This window comes from Anabrus simplex, chromosome 4 (assembly GCF_040414725.1).
Source record: "Anabrus simplex isolate iqAnaSimp1 chromosome 4, ASM4041472v1, whole genome shotgun sequence".
In the NCBI taxonomy this organism is placed as follows: Eukaryota; Metazoa; Arthropoda; class Insecta; order Orthoptera; family Tettigoniidae; genus Anabrus; species Anabrus simplex.
This window is the reverse complement of record NC_090268.1, coordinates 95119141-95142955: the sequence shown is the minus strand read 5'-3', so window position 1 is coordinate 95142955 and position 23815 is coordinate 95119141. Positions and strand designations below refer to the sequence as shown.

At 39.7% G+C, this 23815-nt stretch overlaps 1 protein-coding gene across 1 annotated transcript in view; it reads left to right on the top strand.

Annotated features, from left to right (window-relative positions):
- The first annotated feature begins 5189 nt into the window (after positions 1 to 5189).
- The window catches only part of LOC136872183 (neuronal acetylcholine receptor subunit alpha-7), a 324332-nt gene continuing 305706 nt past the window's right edge, over positions 5190 to 23815 (top strand). The window contains exons 1-2 of the mRNA XM_067146019.2: positions 5190 to 5220; positions 5505 to 5644. Coding sequence (XP_067002120.2) covers positions 5190 to 5220; positions 5505 to 5644 — 171 coding nt within the window. The remainder of the gene's footprint in view (positions 5221 to 5504; positions 5645 to 23815) is intronic.

The following is a 23815-nucleotide window of genomic DNA, read 5'->3' as shown; positions in this document are numbered from 1 at the left end:
GTGGTATTTAAAGGTGTTTGTATACGTCGGCCTTGTTTCGATAGATTTACTGGCACGTTAACTACCTCCTGCGGGACAAAATTCTGGCATCTCGCCGTCTCACGAAACCGTGAAAATTTGTTATTATTATTATTATTATTATTATTATTATTATTATTATTATTATTATTATTATTATTATTATTATTATTAACTTTTGTCCGACTCATCGGCTGAATGGTCAGCGTTGATGCCTTCGGTTCAGAGGGTCCCGGGTTTGATTCCCGGCTGGGTCGGGGCTTTTAATTGCCTCTCATTAATTCGTGATTTGTTTGTGTCTCAACACTTTCCTCTTCATATTCAGACAACACACTGCACTACCCACCGCCACAGAAACACGCAAAAGTGATTACATTCCTCCATATAGGGCTGGCGTCAGGAAGGTAATCCGGCCGTAAAACAGGGCCAAATCCACTTGTTCACGCCCGCTAATCCACAGGTGTGGGAAAAGCGGTAGAAAAAGAAAGAAGCTTGGTTGTGAACTTTTAAATTAATATTAAGATCATGACATTAGCGTAATATTTGACCCATTCCCAGTCAACTGTTTTTTGTGACGTGACCTAACTGTCTATAAGTAGATTATGCAAATATGTAACCCATCAATGTAATCTATATTCTCTGTTATGGCTATTTGGCTGCATTAAATATTATTAAATAGGTTTGTGATAAGTAGCGACAGTTTGTGAATCAGCAGGTGGGTCCTACAGTACCTGTGATTCGTACCCCTATATGAGCGACACTATGGGATTAGCGACACCATGGTTCTGCCTTACCTATGCTCAGTTCCCACTATGTGAGGAATTCCACGGGATAGTACGAGTCCCTGTGGTTAGTCCACGTATGTGGAACGCCATAGGTTTGCGTTGAACTTTATAGGTTTGCGTTGCCTGCAAATAGCGCCGCAATGTGCGGAACACCATAGGTCTGTGTTACATGTGCGCATTACACTATCTGTGAATAGTACCATAATGTGTGGAATACCGCGAGTCTCTGCTTCTTTTGATTAGTACCGCAACATTACACATAGCATGGTTCTACTTTCCTGGCGATAAATACCATTATGAGAGTCTGATGACCTGGATTTTGGACCCATAGCGTAATCGATTCAGTATCGTGCTGTAGAAGCAGTCCCTTGGTCAGTATAACTATTGTTCTGTGCCAGCTCCTGTGTATGTGAGGCACTGTTGGTTGGATCCACTGATCGTTTTAAATTCATATCCGTCCATCCATTCATTCTTCGTCCTCATGCGTTGAATTCTGGTCAGTGGAGGGTTTGGACTTTTAAGTTGCCGTTTTATTTCGTCTCATTTCGTACCTTTAGGGGCCGATGACCTCGATGTTAGGCCCCTTTAAACAACAAACATCAATCAATCAATCAATCAATCAATCAATCAATCAATCAATCAATCAATCAACCGAACTTGAACTTTGGCATCTGGTCTGTCACTATTCATCTCAGATTCCCCCAGAACTGTAGATATGACACTAATATTGGTCGTTTTCTATTATTCTCACATGTCAACACTTCCTTACCTCCACCCCCCTCCCCAACCTGGCGATTAAGGAAACGGTTTAGGAAAATAGGATGGCGGAACCTCTCATACATTCACTATTGGGTTTATAATGCCCATACATTTTTCGTAACTGATCTTCAGGCTCCAGGTACATCATCTGAAATCCATCTAATGTAATAATGTTCAAGTAACTGTTCTTGTTGTAAGTGTAAAGTTACCGAAGGCAAGTAATTTTCTGTACCCATGCCGACTTTGTGTTCTGAGGCTTCTAACCGGGGAAGAAGCTCTGTAAAGCAGACAGAAGCCATACGAAAAAGCACGTGTCATCGGGCAGAGGAGATCACCACATGAGATACAATGGCAACATGACAATGAACAACTGAACTACGGTTTATTTCTTTCATTCCTGAAGTTAGCGGAGTTGTTTCTTCAAAGACGAGGCTGTAACAAGCTATACGAACGGAATTTTCTCCTTAGCTGTACCACCTTTATCAGTATGAAGGATTTGATCAATGTTTCTTCTCCTTTATGATGAAATTAGGTTCCTTGAGACTTTAAGTTTTCTCATTTTCTGCGCCTTTCAGGATTTTTTTAAAATTTACTCTACTTAAGGGGACCTTCTGGATATAATCCTTTTATCCTATCTAATGTATGGTTTTTCATTAAGTTTGCAGGGAATTTATTCTAAATAATAGAAAATGTTTTCCGTAAACCTATTAGATATATACTTTAAATATTCATTAGTAATTATAACATCTCTTAAAATTTTCATATCCATTTTCTTTGTTAAGTTCCATTATAATTTTATAGAAAATTTGAAATTTAAATCAACACAGTGTATTTTTCTGAATTAAATTTATATTCAGAGAAATATTGTATTTTAAATAATTTTATTTCTTTCTGTACTAACATAGAGAGTTGCCTATGCTGTTTGGGTTATCTAGCTGTTAGCTTGCATTAGAGAGATGATAGGTTCGAATCCCAATGCCGATAGCCCTCAAGATGTTTAGCCATTTATACCCCAGGCAAATTCGGGGACTGTAATTAAGGCCACGGCTGCTTCTTTCCCAGTCCTAATCCTTTCCTATCCCATCCTCGCCCTAATATCTGCAGCGTAAAGGCAATTGTAAGGAAATTAATATGTAAAACTGAACATAGATACTGTGACGTACCCACTCGGCCCCCAGATGTTTGACAAAATATAACGTGGCGGGTCACTTTAATATTAAAATAAATAAATTATATCCCATTGCTTCTCTATAAACAATATCCTATGGGCGCCAGCCTTCAAGCTTATGGCTTGAAAACGAAAGTTGATAATTAATAATAATAATAATAATAATAATAATAATAATAATAATACGTAATGAGACTCAAAAACCTCCCAGGGGTGAGGTGACGAAACACACATCATTAAGTACACTAACTTGGAATTTAAGGATCATTAATAATAATTTCAGAACATACAAATTAAAACAGCTATTTATTAGGATGAGAAACGTGACGTAACGGCGTATTAACGAAATCTGAACTTACGGAAGCAAAAGAAAAATTGAATGAAATTAACTCTAAAAAAATGAACTGTTGCGCGAAGACTTGCAGTAACTTCTGCCTTTAGCTTACCATATGTAGACTCTGTTATCTTGAAGCTGATGATGGGTGGATCTCTCGTACCGGCTGTCTCATCTGTTGTTGGATTACAGTCCTACTTATGCTTTTCCTGCCTTTAACACTTCCTACTGTACTCCTTACATAAAGTCGTAATGAATCCTAATTTTAAATGCAAAACCACCAAGGGTTATGTTCTTGGAGAGAAAATACTTGTATTCCTCCGTATTACGAAACAGTAGCGTAGCTAAATTCATAATAAAAGCTCTCCTCCTCTACACTAGTCAAAACCGGTCTCCCGTTGACTACCTCTCGTCATTGCGATAACAAGTCCCAATGAGAGTAACTTTTGAGTAGTATCCTACGGTACTACTCACATGCGAAGTGAACTAAGTTAAAATCTTCTCCGATGTGCAGACGTAGAATCGTAGTAAGAGTGTCTTCCAAGAGTGTCTCACGGTCTAAGAGTGAGAATAAGAATGCCCTCTCCAGCTCTTGTCTTCGAAGTATATCGGTTCAAAAGTCTCCTTCCATCAGCCATAACATATGGTCCAGTAAGATTCGAGGTCCCATCCCTTCTCCTATGTATTGCTGTGAATCCATGACGTTGCTTCATTACGTTCATTCAAATAGGCTGAACTTTCCCGCTGAAATAAAGCGTCAGGTAGCGAAAGTTCGAAAAGTGGGCGTTCATAATGTTTCAACTGTCTCTTCTTACGGTGGAGAGGGTAAGATCTCGCGTAACCTTGATGACGTTCTTTTCCTGGAAATGGGCTGAAATTAGCCTGCTGACTCAGGTCACCTCACAACGCCTATTGGAAAATTTACTCCAAGCAATTAATATGAATGATGTTGAAATACTTTACCCAATATGTGGCTCGTTCAGAATACGTTATAGCCGCGATACAAATAAATGAAATGATGATTGAAATGGATGATAAAAACCCTATATACATATTAATTTAAAATGACCTATCAGTGATTAAATATATACATTTTGTCAATTAATTATATAGTTCAATAATTGAAAACATGCAGTGATGTCCCAAACATCACAATACCTAGCAAATTTTAATTTATTGAAAACTTCATAAACATAACTTAGTGGAGTAAATTTCACTTACATATTTAATATGTAATAAGATAGTGGTATTTGAGACATATTTTCTGAGCCCAGACACTTACGGTAGCCACGAACCTACTACGCAGGCGTAGCAGGGGGAGAGGTGATACTCCCACGTGGCGCGACCCAGGTGGCGGATAGTGGGGTCCTCACCGGCTTGCCGGCGGACTTGAGGGAAAAAAAATACCTCTCGCGGACCAAACACACACCCCCTGTGGGTGGGGGAGGCTGACGAATAATACACCCACGGTATCCCCTGCCTGTCGTGAGAGGCGACTAAAAGGGGCGACCAAGGGATGATTGAATTAGAACCATGAAACTACTTTTGATTCGTACCATCACGCGGGGAACACCATGGGTTGCCTGTACTTGCGAGTTGTACCACTATGCTCGGTACGAAATGGGTTTGTGTTTAGTAGTAGTCATGAGCGTGGCCTGGGGGTTTCCAGTACCCGTGTGTCGTACCCATGTGAGCACCACCGCGGGTCTGGGCGTAGCCTGTGAGTTGTACCACTATTGAGCGACACCGTGGTTTGCGTTACCTTTGATTAGTATCCACTCTGTGAGGAACACCACGGGGCCCGTGGGACCGGCATCCGTGCCTAGTACACCTAGGTGAGGAAACTCATTGGTTTGCGTTGGCTATGAGTGGCGCCATTGTGTGAGAAACACCATAGGTCTGCGTTACCTGTACGAAGTACAATACTTGTGAGTAGTACCGTCTTGTGTGGAACACCGTGAGTTTCGCTACTTTTGATTAGTACCCCAACATGCCAATACCATGGTTCTACTTTACTCGCGACATGTACCATTCTGTGGGGCCTTAGACATGGATTTTGCACCCCTTTCGACATCAAGCATCATCGTGCTTTATGAGTGGTCCCTTGGTCAGTAATCAATTATGTATGATCTTTGAGTTTGATCCCCTGTATTCTGGTTGGTTGTTTCCTTTTTTTTTTTTTTTGTTAGGTTCATTTCCATCCATTCATTCTTCATGACATTATTATTATTTTTTGGCCAGTGGATGAATTTGACATTTTTGTTCTTTCATTTCGTACCATTAGGGGCCGATGACCTCGATGTTAGGCCCCTTTAAACAACAAGCATCATCATCATCACACTTACGGTAGAATGTACTGTACTGATAAATCGACATCGTTTTATATTCATTATTCGTGAACATACGAGTAAATGAAATGTGTATTCTGTTTTTATTGCAGAGTCGCTCCAAGGACCCCACGAGAAGCGGCTCCTGCACACCCTCCTTGACCACTACAACGTGCTGGAGCGACCCGTGGCCAACGAGTCGGACCCACTACAGCTCAGCTTCGGACTCACGCTCATGCAGATCATTGACGTGGTAAGTAACAAACTAACATACTGTATTAACATAAAACAAAATCAAGTAATTAAAAATGAAATTTTTTCATAATTGCTTCATAGCCTAAATGCATAAGTAATGTTAGTGAAGAGCAGTGAAAATAACGGAGGACACCTTAGCATCTCAAATCAATTATAAGAGTTAACTTTCCGAAAAGTACTCATTTTCAGAATCACAAGACAAAATATTATAAAAGTCCACGATTTTTGAAATAAATCATGAATATATTTGGTCCATTGACATGTAGGTGAGCTTTTTTTTAGTCATCATAGTTCATTGTCTTCAGCAAGACGTAAATATTATTTTACCATTGTCCCCAAGATTTCTAGCAACGAATAAATACAAGGAAAGGAAGAATAAAGGAGAAAGGAAAGAAAAACAGAAAGAACGAAATTATGTTGTTTATGTAATTTTTCTTCAGTTACTATCGTTTTAAAAGACGTCGCAGTGCTGGAGTTTTTCCTTAACATGTTGTTCTTAACGTGCTAGTAAAGCTGCAGGCTCGGATACCTCGCATTTTTATATGTCAAACATTCGTGTCTGTATTGATCCTAATACCTTGAGCAAAGAAGTGAGGGTCAAATGAACTAATGTACTCAGTCAATCATCCAAGAGGAAGTGATAGTCGAGTGAGACATTGTCATTCGCTCCAAGGCGTCTGCTATTCTAATCACGACAACACATTAATGGAAAATGCATATAAGTATTAAGCTCCTGAAGATATGATCTAGGTATCAAGTCATTTAACACTATTACCTTGTTTGAGTTTTTCTGTCATTGAAGATTTCCAGTATCAACATTTCTGTACGAATTTTGGTAGTAAATTTTTATATTATTCTCTCTCCTTCTTCTAACATTTCAGAGTTACGTTTTGAGGAATGAATTATTCTCCAAAAATTATCAGTGACGTGTGGTGACCCTACAGACAAATGAAGCTCTCTTTAAGTAAAAAAGATAGAAAATAACAATTATCTCTTTCTAGATTATTATTCGTACAGTATAATCACATAATAATTTTAATATGTCAGGTAAGAAACGTCATCAAAGTACAAGTTATATGAAGAATTTTTGAACTGTAGTGGGGAAAATAATTCAGTTCAAATCTACAGAAACTAGTCATAAAATATAGTGTAATGTATTTGTATAAAATGTTATATATTCGAAGAGCCTCCGTGGCTCAGGCGGCAGCGAGCTGGCCTCTCACCACTGGGTTCCATGGTTCAAATCCCGGTCACCCCAAGTGAGAATTATGCTGGACAAAGCAGAGGCGGGACAGGGTTTTCTCCGGGTACTCTGGTTTTCCCTGTCATTTTTCATTCCAGTAACACTCTCCAATATCATTTCACTATTACCGTAACGTGTTGCTGTCTAGTGGTGGACGAAGGTACTGCAGAACAGCCAGTTGATGCTTGCTTCAGTTCGAAATTTAGCGTGTATACTGAATACGAGAAATGCTCTGACGGCGTAGGACGTTGTAGGAGCAAACTCATATAACTTCACTCTGCAAACTTTATCTCTACTGTAATAGGCATTTTACTCAAGGACGAGAGAGTTCTAATTACATAAATTTAAAGGACATTCGAAACAACTCTGAATGTTTCTTGGCTTAGTGAATCTGCTCAGCGGTCCCCACCGAAAAACACAGTCAGAAATTTGCAACTCACGTGGGCTAATATAAAGCTGCGTTGTATTATGTGAAATTCCCAAAGATGAACAATTTTGGGCCTTGGTTTACCTGAAGAGTTCATCAATGTCCAATTCTGAATATAGGACTAAACTAACCTACCAAAAGACATTTTTAGGGTGAACTAGACAGATTTCAATGAAACCTGGGTGAATGACCTAGAAATGAGTTGATATAGATATATTATATCCTTAATATTGCGGTAATGATAATTTTTTCGCAAAATCAATCGTAGTATTATTTTAACAGCTGAAAGATAACTGGGTGTCTCTCAGTAGTTAGTTGAGACCTTGCATATACACTGTAGAAATGTACCTATATTTCTATTAAAAAGGTGCATAAAACTCTATACACCGAGCTCGATAGCTGCAGTCGCTTAAGTGTGGCCAGTATCCAGTAATCGGGAGATAGTGGGTTCAAGCCCCACTGTCGGCAGCCCTGAAGATGGTTTTCCGTGGTTTCCCATTTTCACACCAGGCAAATGCCGGGACTGTACCTTAATTATGCCACGGCCGCTTTCTTCCAATTCCTAGGCCTTTCCTATACCATCGTCGCCTCAAGACCTATCTGTGTCGGTGCGACGTAAAGCAAATAAAAAAAAAAAAAACTCTACTATACAGTAAACGAAACTTTTTACAAGGACAGGATTTAAACTCTACAAATACGTGCAGTGGAATAATATATCAAAACATTACGGTTTTAATCTTTCTGCATCACTTATAATGGAAGCTAAAATATTATTGGAACGTGGACTATTTTTTGATTGGGTCTGTGTGGAATTAGCATCGACAATCTCCCACGACTATTTTAACAATGGCAATAAAAGCTCGTCCGTGAACCTCCGTGGCTCAGGCGGCAGCGCGCTGGCCTCCCACCGCTGGATACCGTAGTTCAAATCCCTGTCCTTCCATTTGAGATTTTAGTTGGACAAAGCGGAGGCGAGACAGGTTTTTCTCCGGGTACTCCGGTTTTCCCTGTCATCTCTCTTTCCAGAAACACTCTCCAATATCATCTAAGTTCATCTGTCAGTCATTAATCATTGCCGCAGAGGAGTGCGACAGGCTTTGCCAGCCGACACATTTCCTATCCTCTCTACTAGATCGAATGAATTAGGGTTCGTCTATATTCAGTATACTAGGTCAGTAGTGTTATCATCTCATTGTGCGCTTTCTTCCTGCAGCTAAGAGCTTGGGACAATCTCTGTATCACGTGAACGCTGTTCTACTCCTCAGCCAGAATTAATAATTTTGAACTGGCCGAAAACGAATCTAACAGCCATGGAATTAAACACAAGCGCGTACATTTACACCACAGAACTAAATAATAATAATAATAATAATAATAATAATAATAATAATAATAATAATAATAATAATAATAATAATAATAATATGAAGACGAAGATTAGTATTATATTTATGAGCTTTAGAATGTCTTTCTTTTATTATTCATGAGCATTACAATTCTTTTTGTGAACACACTCATTTTTCCTTTCGATTTATAATACTTCTGCGTTGGTTATTTCTCCTGAATGATATATTCAATTAAGAAAATGGCCCCACCGCCTCGTGCAGTGTAGACGGTGAAAGGTCATTGTGTAATAAACAATGCTCTAAACATTTCACGTTTTCTTGAAATTTCTTATACGTCGCACCGACACAGATATTTCTTACGGCGACGATGGCGTAGGAAATGGCTAGGAGTGGGAAGGAGGCGACCGTGGCCTTAATAAGGTACAGCTCCAGCATTTTCCTGGAGTCCACGAACCTGCTATGCAGGCGTAGCAGGGGGAGAGGTGATACTCCCACGTGGCGCCTCCCAGGTGGCGGATAGGGGGGTCCTAACCGGCTTGCCGGTGGACTTGAGGGAAATAAAATACCTCTCGTGGACCAAACACACACCCCCTGTAGGTGGGGGAGGCAGACGAAGAATACACCCACGGTATCCCCTGCCTGTTGTAAGAGGCGACTAAAAGGGGCGACCAACGGACGATCGAATTAGAACCATGAAACTACTTGTAACTAGTACCATCACGCAGGGAACACCATGAGTTGTCTTTACTTGCGTAGTACCACTATGTTAGGTATGCAATAGGTTTGTGATTTGTAGCGACAGTGTGTGAATCAGGATGGGGATTCTACAGTACCTGTGATTCGTACCCCTATATGAGCGATACCATGGGATTAGCGACACGATGGTTCTGCCTTACGTATGCTCCGTTCCCACTATGTGAGTATTTCCACGGGATAGTACGAGTCCCTGTGGTTAGTCCACTTAACGTGAGGAACGCCTTCGGTTTGCGTTGCCGTTATAGGTTTGCGTTGCCTATAAGTGGCGCCGCAGTGTGCGAAACACTATAGGTCTGTGTTACATATTGTGCCCTTTCACATTCGCTTATGGGTGCAATATGCGCATTACACTACCTGTGGATAGTACCATACTGTGTGGAATACCGCAAGTCTCCGCTACTTTTGATTAGTACCGCAATATTACGCAGCATGGTTCTACTTTCCTAGCGATAAATACCATTATGAGGTGCTGATGACCTGGATTTTTGACCCGTTTCGACTATACGCGTAATCGATTCAGCATCGTACTATAGAAGCAGTCCCTTGGTCAGTACTACTATTGTTTTGTGCCAGCTTCTGTACATGTGAGGCACTGTGGGTCAGATCCACTGATCATTTTAAATTCATATCCGTCCATCCATTCATTCTTCGTCCTCATGCTTTGAATTCTGGTCAGTGGAGGACTTTGGAATTTTAAATTGTCATTTCATTTTGTCTCATTTCGTACCATTAGGGGCCGATGACCTTCGATGTTATGCCCCTTAAAACAACAAGCATCATCATCATCATCATCATCATCATTTTCCTGGAGTGAAAATGAGAAACCACGGAAAACTATCTTGAGGACTGCCGACAGCGGAATTCGAACCCACTCTCTCCCGAATGCAATATTTCACATTTATTGAAAATACAACGAACTTTTGATCATGATTTTACGCACACTACTTTGATCGTTATATTTGATTCTCATCCTCCTCTGTGGTGTATTGGTTAGTGTAATCAACTGCCACCCCCGGTGTCCTGGGTTCGATTCCCGACTCTGCTACAAAATGTGAAAAGTGGTACGATGGCTGGAAGGGGGTCCTCTTCTCCTCCAGGCAAATGTCGGGATGGTACCTAAGTTAAGGTCACGGCCGTTTCCTTTCCTCGTCCTTGTCTGTTCCTTCCGAACTTCGGGGCCGATGACCTTCGATGTTAGGCCCCTTAAAACAACAAGCATAAGCATCATCATCATCATCATCCTTCCGAACTTCACACCCCGCACCCCCTCCCATAAGGCCCCTGTTCGGCACAGCATTGAGGCAGCCTGGGCGAGGTACTGGTCCTTCTCCCCAGTTGTATCCTCCGACCCAAAGTCTCAGCTCCAGGACACTGCCCTTGAGGCGTTAGAGGTAGGATCCCTCGCTAAGTCCGAGGGAGAGACCAACCCTGGTGAGTAAACGACTTAAAAAATAAATAAAGATATTTGAATCTCGTAATTACATTGTTTTTTCCTTGGAACTGCATTTATCCGAAATTTAAAGAACTTGAATATCATTTCATATCCTTGTAATTTGAAGGAAAAGAGAAATCACTTGATATCGAGTCATATCGATATTTTGTTTTGATAATATCGGTATAACAATATTTCAATTATGTATTGATATCGAATGAATTACCGGTATTTTAGTACATATCGGAACGACCCTAGTCACGCTGTGGACGGTTTATGTAAGAACGTAAGACGCAAAGTGATATTCTGATGACTTAATTCATCATCCTAGCAAGTTTCATTGAACTCGGTCTGGTGAAATCCAAACAGTTCCCTTGCAATTTTTCCGATATGGAGTAACATTTATTTTGAATATATAGGAACAGAATTGCTTCATATGGCACATGGCGTCATGAGTGAACTGTACAGCAGAATTTCAGGTCCGCAGATTATTGAATAACATGTCTTGCCAAGAAATTATAACATGCATTGTAGCTAGAGACACTTCTAGTTAATTCCGGTCACTGGGTCAGTTACAGCGATTGCTGTTCTAGTTCATGTAGGACATAATATCGAGCCAAGACATTCTGGAAGAGAATGTTGAAAAGAAGTTCAGAAATAAGCTTCATTGTGCTCCAGTTATTCAAAACTTGTATTCTGATATACATATAACTATCCAAGCCTGAAATACACAATTCACGAGGGACTATTTAATTAGATTTTATAACATGCTAGCTTCTGTCTGTGACTTGGACGGCGTGCTTACCACCACCATCATCATCATCATCACCATCATCATCATCAATCACCACTCATCTGCATTTAGGGCAGTCGACCAAGTGGCGGATGCCCTATCTGTCGTTTACCTAGCCTTTTCTTAAATATTTGCAAGGAATTTGGAATTTTTTTGAACATTTCCGTTGGTAAATGATTCCAATCCTAACTCATCTTTCTTAAAAGTATATTTGCTCCAATTTGTCCTCTTGAATTCCAACTCTATCTCCATTCGTGATTTTAAAAACCCCATTTACTTATTTACTTATACCTGTCATTCCACACCATCTCTCCACCGACAGCTCGTAACATATCACTTAATCGAGCAGCTCGTCTGCTTTTACCGAAGTGTTCCCAGACAAAATTTGCAAACTTTTCATAATGCTATTCTGTTACTTTGGATTTTTTCCATTTGTCGAATCAAGTAATCCTGGTGAGGATCCCATACACTGAAACCACATTCTAGTTGGGGTCTCACCAGAGACGTATTTGCCCTTTTCTTTACATCCAACGGTTTCAAGCATGCTGGTTACAGGGGTGGACATTCAATTTATTTTTCAGGTACGGAGTATCCTCCATTATCCTACTAATTTTTTGAGTATGTGTGCATTAAACTTGAAATCCCATTTATTCAGTCAGTAATCAATCACTGTGGATTTCAGCATTTAAATCAAAATCACAGGACGTTGTATAAATGATGTGTTAAAAGTGGAAAATAATAATTCACCTATTCAGCACTGGTTCATAACACAGAGCAGATGCGAAAAAATATTTTGTATCCGCAGGATCAATATTCTGCATCGTAACATACAGTAGAATTAAGTAATTAAGTATATACACATAAAATAAAAAAGAGTTTTAACCGAGTGGAGTGGTCGTGCGTGTCAACGCCGCTACGGCTATAGAGCCAATATCTGCATTGTGGAGACGCATGGGTTCGAACTCCACCGTCAGCTTTCCTGAGAATGGTTATATGTGGTTTTCCATTTTCACATTCAGGCAAATACCGGGAAAGTTCCAATTCGTAAGCCACAGTCGATTCCTTCCATACCGGGCGAGTTGGCTGTGCGGTTAGAGTTGCGGAGCCGTTAGCTTGCATCCGGGAGATATTGGGTTCGAGCCCCACTGTCGGCGGCCCTCAAGATGGTTTTCCGTGGTTTCCCATTTTCACACCAGACAAATGCTGGGGCTGTACCTTAATTAAGGCCACGGCCGCTTCCTTCCCACTCCTATGCCTTCCCTATTCCATCGTCGCCATAAGACCTATCTGTGTCGGTGCGACGTAAAACAACATAGCAAAAAAATTCCTTCCATCTCCTTACCCAGTTTAATTCACCATCATTCATTTCATCTTCATTAGCTCCTCAACTAAGGTTGGCGTCAGGAAGGGCATCCGGCCGTAAAACACGCAATACAAATACATATCACCTCATCCCCGACCCCGTATCAAGAAATGGGTCTAAGTGGTAGACAAATAAATAAAGAAATAAAATGAAATTGTGGCAGAAATTCGGTCAGAATTGTAAAGAAATTGGTATTTGTGTCTTAGTCATGTCCAGAATAATAAGGAAATGCGAAGTTTTAAATTTTGATCACAAATGTATTGTACCAGGGAAAGTTCGTGGGTATTGGGCATGAGAAGGACCTCAGGTAGTGGAAAGTGATTTTGGAGCCGATACAGAGCAGGATAGAACCGCAAGGCGAATAATAGGTGGTTATACTTTTGTTAACAATGTATTTATAATGTTCAACGATTCATCGCCTTGCAATACTAATACAGGACTTAAATCTTTCATCAAAATCAAAGGTTTAAACGGAGATCTTCTTGAAGTCAGTTCGAGAAAAATTAAATGAATATCACTGATCCTATAGTCTTTTTAACTTTTATGAAAACACTAAGTATTTGTCTTGAACCTAGAGTCTTTCTAAGTATTAAATCCAAAAAAATGAACACACACTTATTATTGAAAATTGAAATAAAAATTTCACTTCTTGATGAATGTTTCTCAGTTCGTTTGCATTGAAATTAAGGATCATAAAACACTTGAAAACCCTAAAGTTCTTCTACGTAATGTGAACATGAGTTAGTTATTAAATTTGAAAATTAAATCTATCACTAAATATGAACTTGATAATGATGAAAAGTTATGAAATATTGTTCACACGTAGCACTGAGAATATCACTGCTCAGGATTAATGAAAAGAAAGTCAGTCAGTTAGTGACTACTCACTTAGAAGAGAAGATTTTGCTTACAAATGTTGAATGGGAGTCTGGAACATTCCGCGGAGTGCGGACGGAGACTTGAACTCGGCGATGTTCCATGAAGAGACCACGTTGACGTCCTTCGATGGGTACCATAGATGAAATGATGTCTGATGTAACTGGATCTTGAAGTATTTCACCAAGACTTCCGCTGCTCTGGGAGGTGATATTTGAACACGGAAAGTTCAATTGGCGCGATTAGTAATCACAGATATTATCATTCACTGTCGTAAAACAGTTTAGCTCGTATTCTAATTCTATGATGCTAAGTGAATAGTTACAGTCCTTGCTGCATAAGATACTATTTAAAATCGTCACTGATAACGTCTATAAATACACAGTTCAAACACTTGAAAATGCAACGTGTAATAATTTTTATCACAGTCTCTGAACCAATATCGTAAACAGATAAAGCTGATTTTCTGATCGTGATTATATTATATTAGCATGAATTGTCTAATAAAAAGTTCTTAATATTCACCAAGTTTATTACTGGAGAAAGTCGTGTCCTGATATGGCACGAACAATGAGTAAATATAGAGACACAGTTCAAGGATGTACTGTTTTAAAAGAAATGAGTCCTAGAATAATTAGGGTTATCGTAACTGATGGTTTCTGTTTATCACACACGACAGTTTGAGCACAATTACTCATTCAATTATACTGAATTGCGTTGTATATTTCTATATATACGTACTTAACTTCCCGCAACCGAGGCAAATACTGGACCTTCAGGATATTCTCCATTCTACTTTGGCGTTCGAGACCACAGCGCATGACCTTGGATGTGCCGCGCTGATCACCGAGAGCTGGCAGTTTGCTTCTATAAATCTATTCGTCTGCGACTTCAAAATATTTATGGATCTTCATATGTTGTTCGATAGTGTTGTGACTTTGTACCTGACAGAGTGTAAAAACTGACCCATTTGACCGTTCTTCACTATTCATAAACATTGAGTGACTTATCATTGCGTGTGCCGTACTACCTTTCATAATATTACGTACTGTTTTATTTTAAGTGACTCACAATTTTTACCCCCATCATCAATTTATATTTCATCTTATACCGACCCAGAGTTCACTTATTCTTTTTCATATGCATTGTTTTTCTTGTTTTTTATGTTTTGAACGGCTGACGATGACCTGGACTAGGGTCGAAACCGGTCCCATTTCTAATCACTATTAAATAAGAATGTAATCACTACATTCCTTTCTTTTATGTATTGAATAGGTTGAACCTCTTTTTCAATTATTTAATTTTTAACGTTAATATCGTAGTAGTTCACTATTATGCGAAATTAACAAAGTTCACATGTCATGCGCTAGTCTGTGAATATCAAATACTTGACTTCTCACTTCAATAAGTTCACAAGTGTGATCTTCCGAAATGTCCTGAATTTTATCGTAGTCGCGGCACGATAGAATAAGTACGGTGCAACGTCTTTCACAAGTTCACCGACGATCGATTATGGCTATAATTACGGACTCACGAAACGCGACAGAGTGTACTTCCTCCGCGAACGAGACTGCACTGACAGACTGTACGAGGGTCAGACTGCTTTCTCTCGCTCTGTCTCACACACACACACTGCTTGCCGGCCTTGACATAGTGGCATACATATCCCCGCCAGGAGGGGTGGCGCTATGAATCATGTGACTGAGAGTGCACATTCTTCTCAAATTTTAAATTGTAATAATCCAAAAATTACTTGACAGATTAACTTGAAATTTGCAGGGTTTTACTTTTATAACGTCAACTACAATTTAGCGTTGGTCCTGGTGCAATCGGTTAAAGCGTTAAAAAGTTCATGAAAGAAAAAAACTTCGAGAAACGTCTTTAGAAGAGGCAAGTTACAAGCGGCAGGTGACGTCACATAACCTTGCCTGGCTTGCTCATGGAGTCTGGTAGTTACTGGAATGTCCCTTCGCTCAGCTGTTCACATATCGGAAGGGAATTGTATGCTGAAATAAAGTTTATAATCCATATGTGCCAGGGCCTAGGCATTCCTGGTACAGTATCTATATATGTATTATAATCACGAGAAAACGTCGGAACAGAATTGAATGAAAATGTATAATTAAGATCAGGGGAGAGGACACTACAGTGTATGGTAAGTTACATATAATTTTTCTCATGGAGGGCGTCACATTGCTTAGAGGAAGGTCTATCATAAATTCTCAAATGCCCACATTAATATTGGCCCGATATATAAATGCTACATAACATAAATGGTAGAAATTAATGTAATATATTGATGTTATTGGCTTTACGTTCCTCTAACTACTTTCATTGTTTTCGGAGTCCGACTCGTTGGCTGAACGGTCAGCGTACTGGCCTTCGGTTCAGAGGGTCCCGGGTTCGATTCCCGGCCGGGTTGGGGATTTCAACCTTAATTGGTTAATTCCAATGGCACGGGGGCTGGGTGTATGTGTTGTCTTCATCATCATTTCATCCTCATCACGACGCGCAGGTCGCCTATGGGTGTCAAATCAAAAGACCTGCTCCTGGCGAGCCGAACCCGTCCTGGGATATCCCGGCACTAACAGCCATACGACATTTCATTTCATTTCATTGTTTTCGGAGACGACGAGGTGCCGGAATTTATTCCCGCAGGAGTTCTTTTATGTACCAGGAAATCTACCGACACGAGGCTGACGTATTTGAGCACCTTCAAATACCACCGGACTGATCCAGCATCGAACCTATCACTTTGGGGTCAGAAGAGGTGCGCCTCAACCGTTTGAGCCACTCAGCTCGACAAGGAAAATCATGTTTTCGATATTATGAGTAGTACATATTGATCCTACGATGAATAATAACGGAAATATTTTGCGATTTTACCTTTTCCTTTATTTCCTTTATTCTGCCGCTGTTAATGTTAGTCGTGCCGGAGAAATGAAATGAAAGTGCCGGGAATGTAGGAGAACAAGTTCGGCTCGCCAGATGCAGGTCTTTTGATTTGACACCCATAGGCGACCTGCGCGTCGTGATGAGGATGAAATGATGATGAAGACGACACATACACCCAGCCCCCGTGCCAGCGGAATTAAACAATTATGGTTAAAATTCCCGACCCTGCCGGGAATCGAGCCCGGGACCCGTATGACGAAAGGCCAGCCCTAACCGTTTAGTCATGGATCCGGACCTTATCGGAGAAACCTTCGTAATAACGAGAGGAGGAAGGGTAAATTCCGATCTTCCATGCTTCATACATTTTTATTGTTGTAGAACGACTACCGAACCCGTCATTTGAATGTATTGTCTGTCCCAAAACGGGTCTTGAGGGGATGTCTGAATGATGCACGATTTAGGGGAGTTTCCTCGCCCAAAGTTTGGAGGAGGAACTAGGGACGCGGAAGACTTCTGTCAGACACTGCCAATTTCAACAGCTGAAGCAAGAGCGGACGAAGTGCATGCTGGACGCCAACAGAAAGGTTTCTTCTCTAAGCCAACATGCGTGGTGTGCATATTGGCGGTCAGGGAGAGGTGGAGTTCGAGGAAGTATTCTGATAAATTTAATTATTACAAAATTCTGGTAATTAATATTTCTATTCCTACGTCATTAGCCAAAACCTTTCAGGTTCAGATTGCCTTAAATAACTGTTTTCCAAGACATTCACAAGATCCATGGAGCTCTATATAGGTAACTTTGTGAACGGCTGCAAAAATGAACAGGTAGCGGAAATTCAATGAAAATAATATTGTGCGAATTGCGGTCGAAAAAAAATAGGCTATATTTCAGACAACTTGGTCTTGAACAACGACGATGTGGTTCATTATTAATTTGAGTTACTCAGTTCTACTTTTGCACCTGGCATACCAGCACATGAAATTTAGTTTGAAACAGGAGTGACGACAATGCTGTAGAGGTACCTAACGCAACGGCACGTGACTAATAGTAAGGACGTTACGCAAGAATATAATTGAGGCCGATGTCAGAATACGTACTGGAAGAGGTCAAACTGTATTTATACCGTGAATCGCTCCAATTCTTAGCAATTATCCCTTTCAATTTATGTGATTTCAGTCCGCCCAAAGTGCCTCCTTTGCCATGTCTATTAGGAAATCGCAATGGCGCACTCATTGACACCGTGGTCTTGGAAATTCAGGATGTTACTCGCTGGCCAATTGCACGTTGCTTGCCCTCGATTCAGGTCAGCTTTTTATACATGTGCCAGCCGGTGATACCAAAAACGTTTACATCGAAACTTTCTATTGTAAAATCGATTTTACTAACAGAACGAATTTCGTAAATGTCTGTTACTCAAGTCAACCGACAACGTATTTCACACCTAAACTTCTCTCAATTTTAAGTTAGTTGTTTTTGTACCGGGCGGTACACCTCCACGCCGCGAATTCAAATATTGCACCAGTTGAAACTTATCTACAGGAGAAAGCCTGAACTTTAACAAACTGTATTAACTCAACGGTTTCTCGGAAGATGTCACTACTGTAAATTTGGTAATTTTGAAGTGTTCTGAACTGTGTCTATTTTGATTTGTGTTTGTTTGCTCCGTATCAAGAAGTTTGGACATTCTCTAACAGATGTCTCTACCAAAACTTTGATAACGCACTCTGGTGTAAAGGAATGAGCTTTCTTGAAGAAATTTAGCATTCCTAAGTTTTGTTTTTACTAAATTTTGTTCTGTGGTTTGGGGGTTGGCAACAGTTATCCTTTCTTTCCGCCTGTTTTGAATTTAACCAATAACTAATTTTTGTAATTAATTCCTGACCAATTGTGTCTTTCTTTCTCAGTGTTGATGTGTAACTTTCAGCTATCGAATAAAAGCGAAAGGGTGTGTCTACTGATTCCTGAAAGGTCTCGAATGTTCCACGAGGGTATATAAACTGCTGATTTTTTGTCTCGGGGCCACTTCAGTAACATCTTTCTTAGTGTGTGAGTATGTAGAAGGGGGCGGGAAGCGCCTCTTTCTCCAAGCAGCAGTTCATCTACAAGGTAATGGCCTGTAAACATCTTTATTTCTTGCTAGCTCAGCAGTTTAACTCTCGGGGAGGGTTCGAAACCTTTAGTATGTAACCTACCTTTTAAAAATGTAAATTATTTTCTGTCTATCTATAAATTACAAATCTGTAAAGCGGGGATAGAGTGTGCTTCACCCTCTCGAACTCCCCTTCATTTTTGAAAAAGGAGGTGACTACGTTTTCATAACTGTTCTTCTCTTCTTTAATGTAGTAAAGTTTTCTCATACGTGTCACCTCCCTAGCTTGGGATTAGCCCCTGTATGATCGGCCTAGCGCCACATAGGTTTTAGACAAACTTGGTGTAGGAGTGCAAGTTATCGCCTCCATTCATTTTGTATTTTGGGCCATTTAACCCGTTTTGTTTTCCTTCCTGCGAAGGCCCAGTAGATTGGGTATTAGTTACCCCTGTTTCCTTGTGTGCCTTTAGGGCAGATAGATATGAAGTTTGTTGTAGCCTTTGATAGGCTTGTAAAATTGAGAGCGGGTCTGCTCTTTTTCTTAATATTGTAATTAGGAGCAAGTGCTCCTCGTACTTTGGGGTTTTCTGCCCTTCAGCAATTGTGGTTGTGAGCTGAGAGCTCAGGAATTAGACTTGAGGCTCGAAGCCCAAATCTTGTAACAAACTGTAATTTGTTAATTTGTTGATCTGCTACTTGGTACCTGTTATACTTTGTTAATTGTTGATTTTGAAAAGAAAATATAACCTTTGTTAAAGTTTTAAATTAACTTTAATTTTGTAGTTGAGACCTATTCCAGCCCGCAGCTTCTTTCACCTCTAACTACCACGGATATCTCCGTAACAGTTTTAATAAGGATTCTGTACTTTACAGTAAAACGCCATATAAATACTTTCCCTCTAGCCGCGAATCAGATTGCTTTTTGCCATTTACCTGAACTACCTTCATGGCTAATCCATCGCAGATACGTGCCTATAAAATGCGCATCACAAGGAACATGGCACTATAAGCTCATTAAAGATTCAGCCCCCTCCAAAGGAACTTCATTACTCAGTCATTGTTGAAGACACCCATTAATAGATGCTACATAGCCGCCTTCATACTTTGTTACCACCGCTTTACATGGTAGAAAGCAAATATTTTTATACAATATTTAATTCTAAATTGTGTACTTATTCTCGGGTTTCAGTAAGACTAACAGTTTACTCATTGTTTTTGTCATTATTAATTATAACATGTGCCAAAACATATAATAGCATTTTTACTCGAAAACATTTAGGGTTGTTTTAATTTCTTTAGGCCTATTTATTTATTTATTTATTTATTTATTTATTTATTTATTTATTTATTTATTTATTTATTTATTTACTTGTGGGAATCTGGCTATGAGTTAGGAAGATAATTCTTTTAAAGTTTTTGTATCTAAAACTTGGTGGAATTCATTTTTAATAGAACTTAAGGTGACAGCGTATTCGCTCTTGGTGGTCCCAAGGGTGCATATTTCTCTGAATTCCTTCACATTTTCTTTCGCTGGGTGGTCTGCTGAAGTTACAGCGTAATAATGTGTATTTAATATGTTATCTGAAGCCGTACTGTGATTGTTTGTGAAACGTAATCTAGCTGTATCGAATCGTTCTGACGTAACAGTTCCACAATTATCATACATTTCTCACTTTTATTTATTTATTTATTTATTTATTTATTTATTTATTTATTTATTTATTTATCCATTATATAAGGAAAATTCTCCCTTCGTAAAGATCGTACAAGAACAATTGAGTGTGATAATCTGTTTTGATTAAATGAACAGAGTATCATCAAGATCAGCCCGCAGGTGAGATAGTAAACTGCGGAAAAATACGTCTAGGATATCTGACAGTGAGATTTTAAACAACTAACTACGCCGTTGTCTAAACTGGGTGCCAACTGTTTTAGGACTTGTCTCAAACGAGTTAAAACAGCATAATTGAACCTGGAGTTGAGTGCAGAACACCTGATCTAGATGATGGCAGCAGACATGCAATAAAGATCATAAGAGGGATCCCTAATAATAGATATTCTTGTGGTAGGACATACAAGTAATTCGATTTAGAAATTAATTTGAGTTACCAAACGAGTTTTGTAAATACGAAGCTGGTTTTCTTTGACATTTATGCTAAGCCGTACCCAATCCGTAGCTTGCAACGTTTACTAAAATATGCTGCCGGAGTCACTTTAATTACGGATATAAATGTCACGTGTGTCCATTGCACATTTACTTATTCCGAAATGCTTATACGGCAACATGTCTTGAGTAATTGCCACCAAAAGGTGACCTTTTACATTTTCAAAATAATTGAGCCAGGAATCTGCACTGGTTATTATGTAGCCCTATTCTTTTTAATAAATAAATCCAAATTCTTGAAACTAATTGAAAGAAAATCCAGAGTTGCTGTTGTTTTCACGCGGTATTATTTTAGTGACAACATATAAGAGACCCTAAGTTAGCTAATTGAAATTGCAATAGTCGTCATTAATATCTAAATAAATATATATAGTGGGTTTGGCAGTAATATTCTCGCGAATTCTCCGCGCAAGAGTGAAAAAAAACAAGCATGAGGCGTGAGCGGATTACGTTCATAATTCTTCTTCTTCTGCTTCAGCTTTATCAACATCCTAGTTGGTTCACAAGACCGAACTGTGTAGCACTTGATGATTAAGCCTTGTTTTATGGCCAAATGCCCTTCCTGTCGCCAACCCTATGTGGAGGGATGTTTCTGTGGTGAATGGTAGTATGATGTATTGGGATAACTACCCAGTCCCCGAGTCAAAGGAATTAACCAGACGCGATTAAAATTCCCAATCTGACGGGAATCTAATGCTGGACTCTCTGAACCAAAGGCCTCAATGTTGAACATTCAGCGAATGAGCTGGCTGGACACATTAATAATAATAATAATAATAATAATAATAATAATAATAATAATGTGAACTCAACTGACATTTTAGCCACCCTAATTTGATGCCATTTTCGCTACCTTTGTGTCAATTTTGGTGTTTTCTTTGGTCTACCAGATGGTAGAGAAAGCGGAATTCTCTTGAGAGGCCCACGGCTAAGTTTCTAATGAATTTGTCAGGTAAATACTAAATGTGTCAGTTGAGGTCTTTTCCATGGCGATATCATATGACGTCTAGAGCCGAATGGAATTCCTTCCGTCCTTCAAATCTCCATTGCCTGTACCAGGTTCGAACTGGGAGTTTGGGTTCCGGAGCCTGACCCTCTACCATTGATGCACCGAAAGGACTGCTGGCTACATTGTATAGTGTGTTTCAGATGCATGCTCGTCAGTAAGTTGGGTAACAGATGCTTTGGAAATGTAGATTATCGGTCCAAACTTCCCTCGTGTCGGTAACCTCTCTGCTTCTATGTCTAATACAGTACAATTTCGTTCCTGTGTAGTACCATTTTATTTACAAAATACATTCAAAATAACCACCAGCTTGTTCCGCACAATACGCCTCATAACCCTTTCTTCGACTCTCGACAGCATGAAAGGTGTGTCATTTTCACTTGCCGCCCTAATACTTACCTCGAGAATATCCATGCTATTAACGGTAAATTATATCACGAATGTAACCCACAAATAAACCCATTTCTTCGACCTTCCCTATACACTAACAGCATATCCTCAAACTCGTCGGTACATAACGCTCCTGCTCCACTGAATAATAACATACAAAGAGGACGTTTAATAATGCTCTACTGCGAATGAAGTCATATCGTCAGCAAATACACATTTATCTCCGAAAACCATAAAAGCAGTTAGTGAGACGTAAAGCCAATGACATTATTATAATACCCCTTTAACCCCAGTTAGGGAGTCGTTGAAAGACTGGTTTCTTCCTAGTACTATGAACCAGCAGAATTCGACTTTGTTAAGTGTAGGCTGACCCGCTGTACAGGTGAAGCAGAGAGGTTGCTGGTGCAGAAAATATAATTATTTCCCACTCAACTTGCTCAGCTATATGTATCTGAAGCACACTGTACTGTTTATTCACATACCACAGAACAGAACGTTTGGCTCATAGTTTATGGATTATGGTAGTTCTATGCTCAATGCATCCTATGTTATTAATTCCTGTCTTCTCTAGCGGCGCTATGTTTAATATGAAGCAGCTTCTCAATGGTCCGAACACTTACCAGCCTACCGTTACGAAACCATATCTCGGATGGAAAATCAACCTGAGAACACTGAGACCGTAAAGCTCGGAAGTAGACTGTGATAACAAACGAAAATTAATTAGATCAACTAAAATTATAAATCTGCCATCATTTTGAAGTAAACAAAAACCTATGTTTAAATTCACTTAAAATTTTATTCACGTTAAATTAATTAATTAACAACCGTTGATTGGTATGTATTTATCGAACTGTGTTTTTTTAATGAAATAAAATGTCGTATGGCTTTTAGTGCCGGGATATCCCAGGACGGGTTCGGCTCGCCAGGTGCAGGTCTTTCCATTTGACGCCTGTAGACGACCTGCGCGTCGTGATGAGGATGAAAATGACGATGAAGACAACACATACACCCAGCCCCCGTGCCATTAGAATTAACCAATTAATTTTAAAATCCCCGACCCGGCCGGGAATCGAACTCGGGACCCTCTGAACCGAAGGCCAGTATGCTGACCATTCAGCGAACGAGTTGGACGTTTTTTTAATGAAGAAATTGAATAAAACGACAAATGAAAAGCATTACCTCTGCGCTTTCTCGTTTTCACACAGCGCAAATGTTAGGGCTGTACTTTATTTCGACCGTGGACGCTACCTTCCCATTCCGAAAACCTGAATGAGTTAGTGCGACGTTAACAGATAGCAGAAAAGAAATATTATTTTGTTATTACCAGCCACTAATAGGTATATAAATACTGTGACCATCAAACAAGAATTTACAGGTTCTGAAGGAAT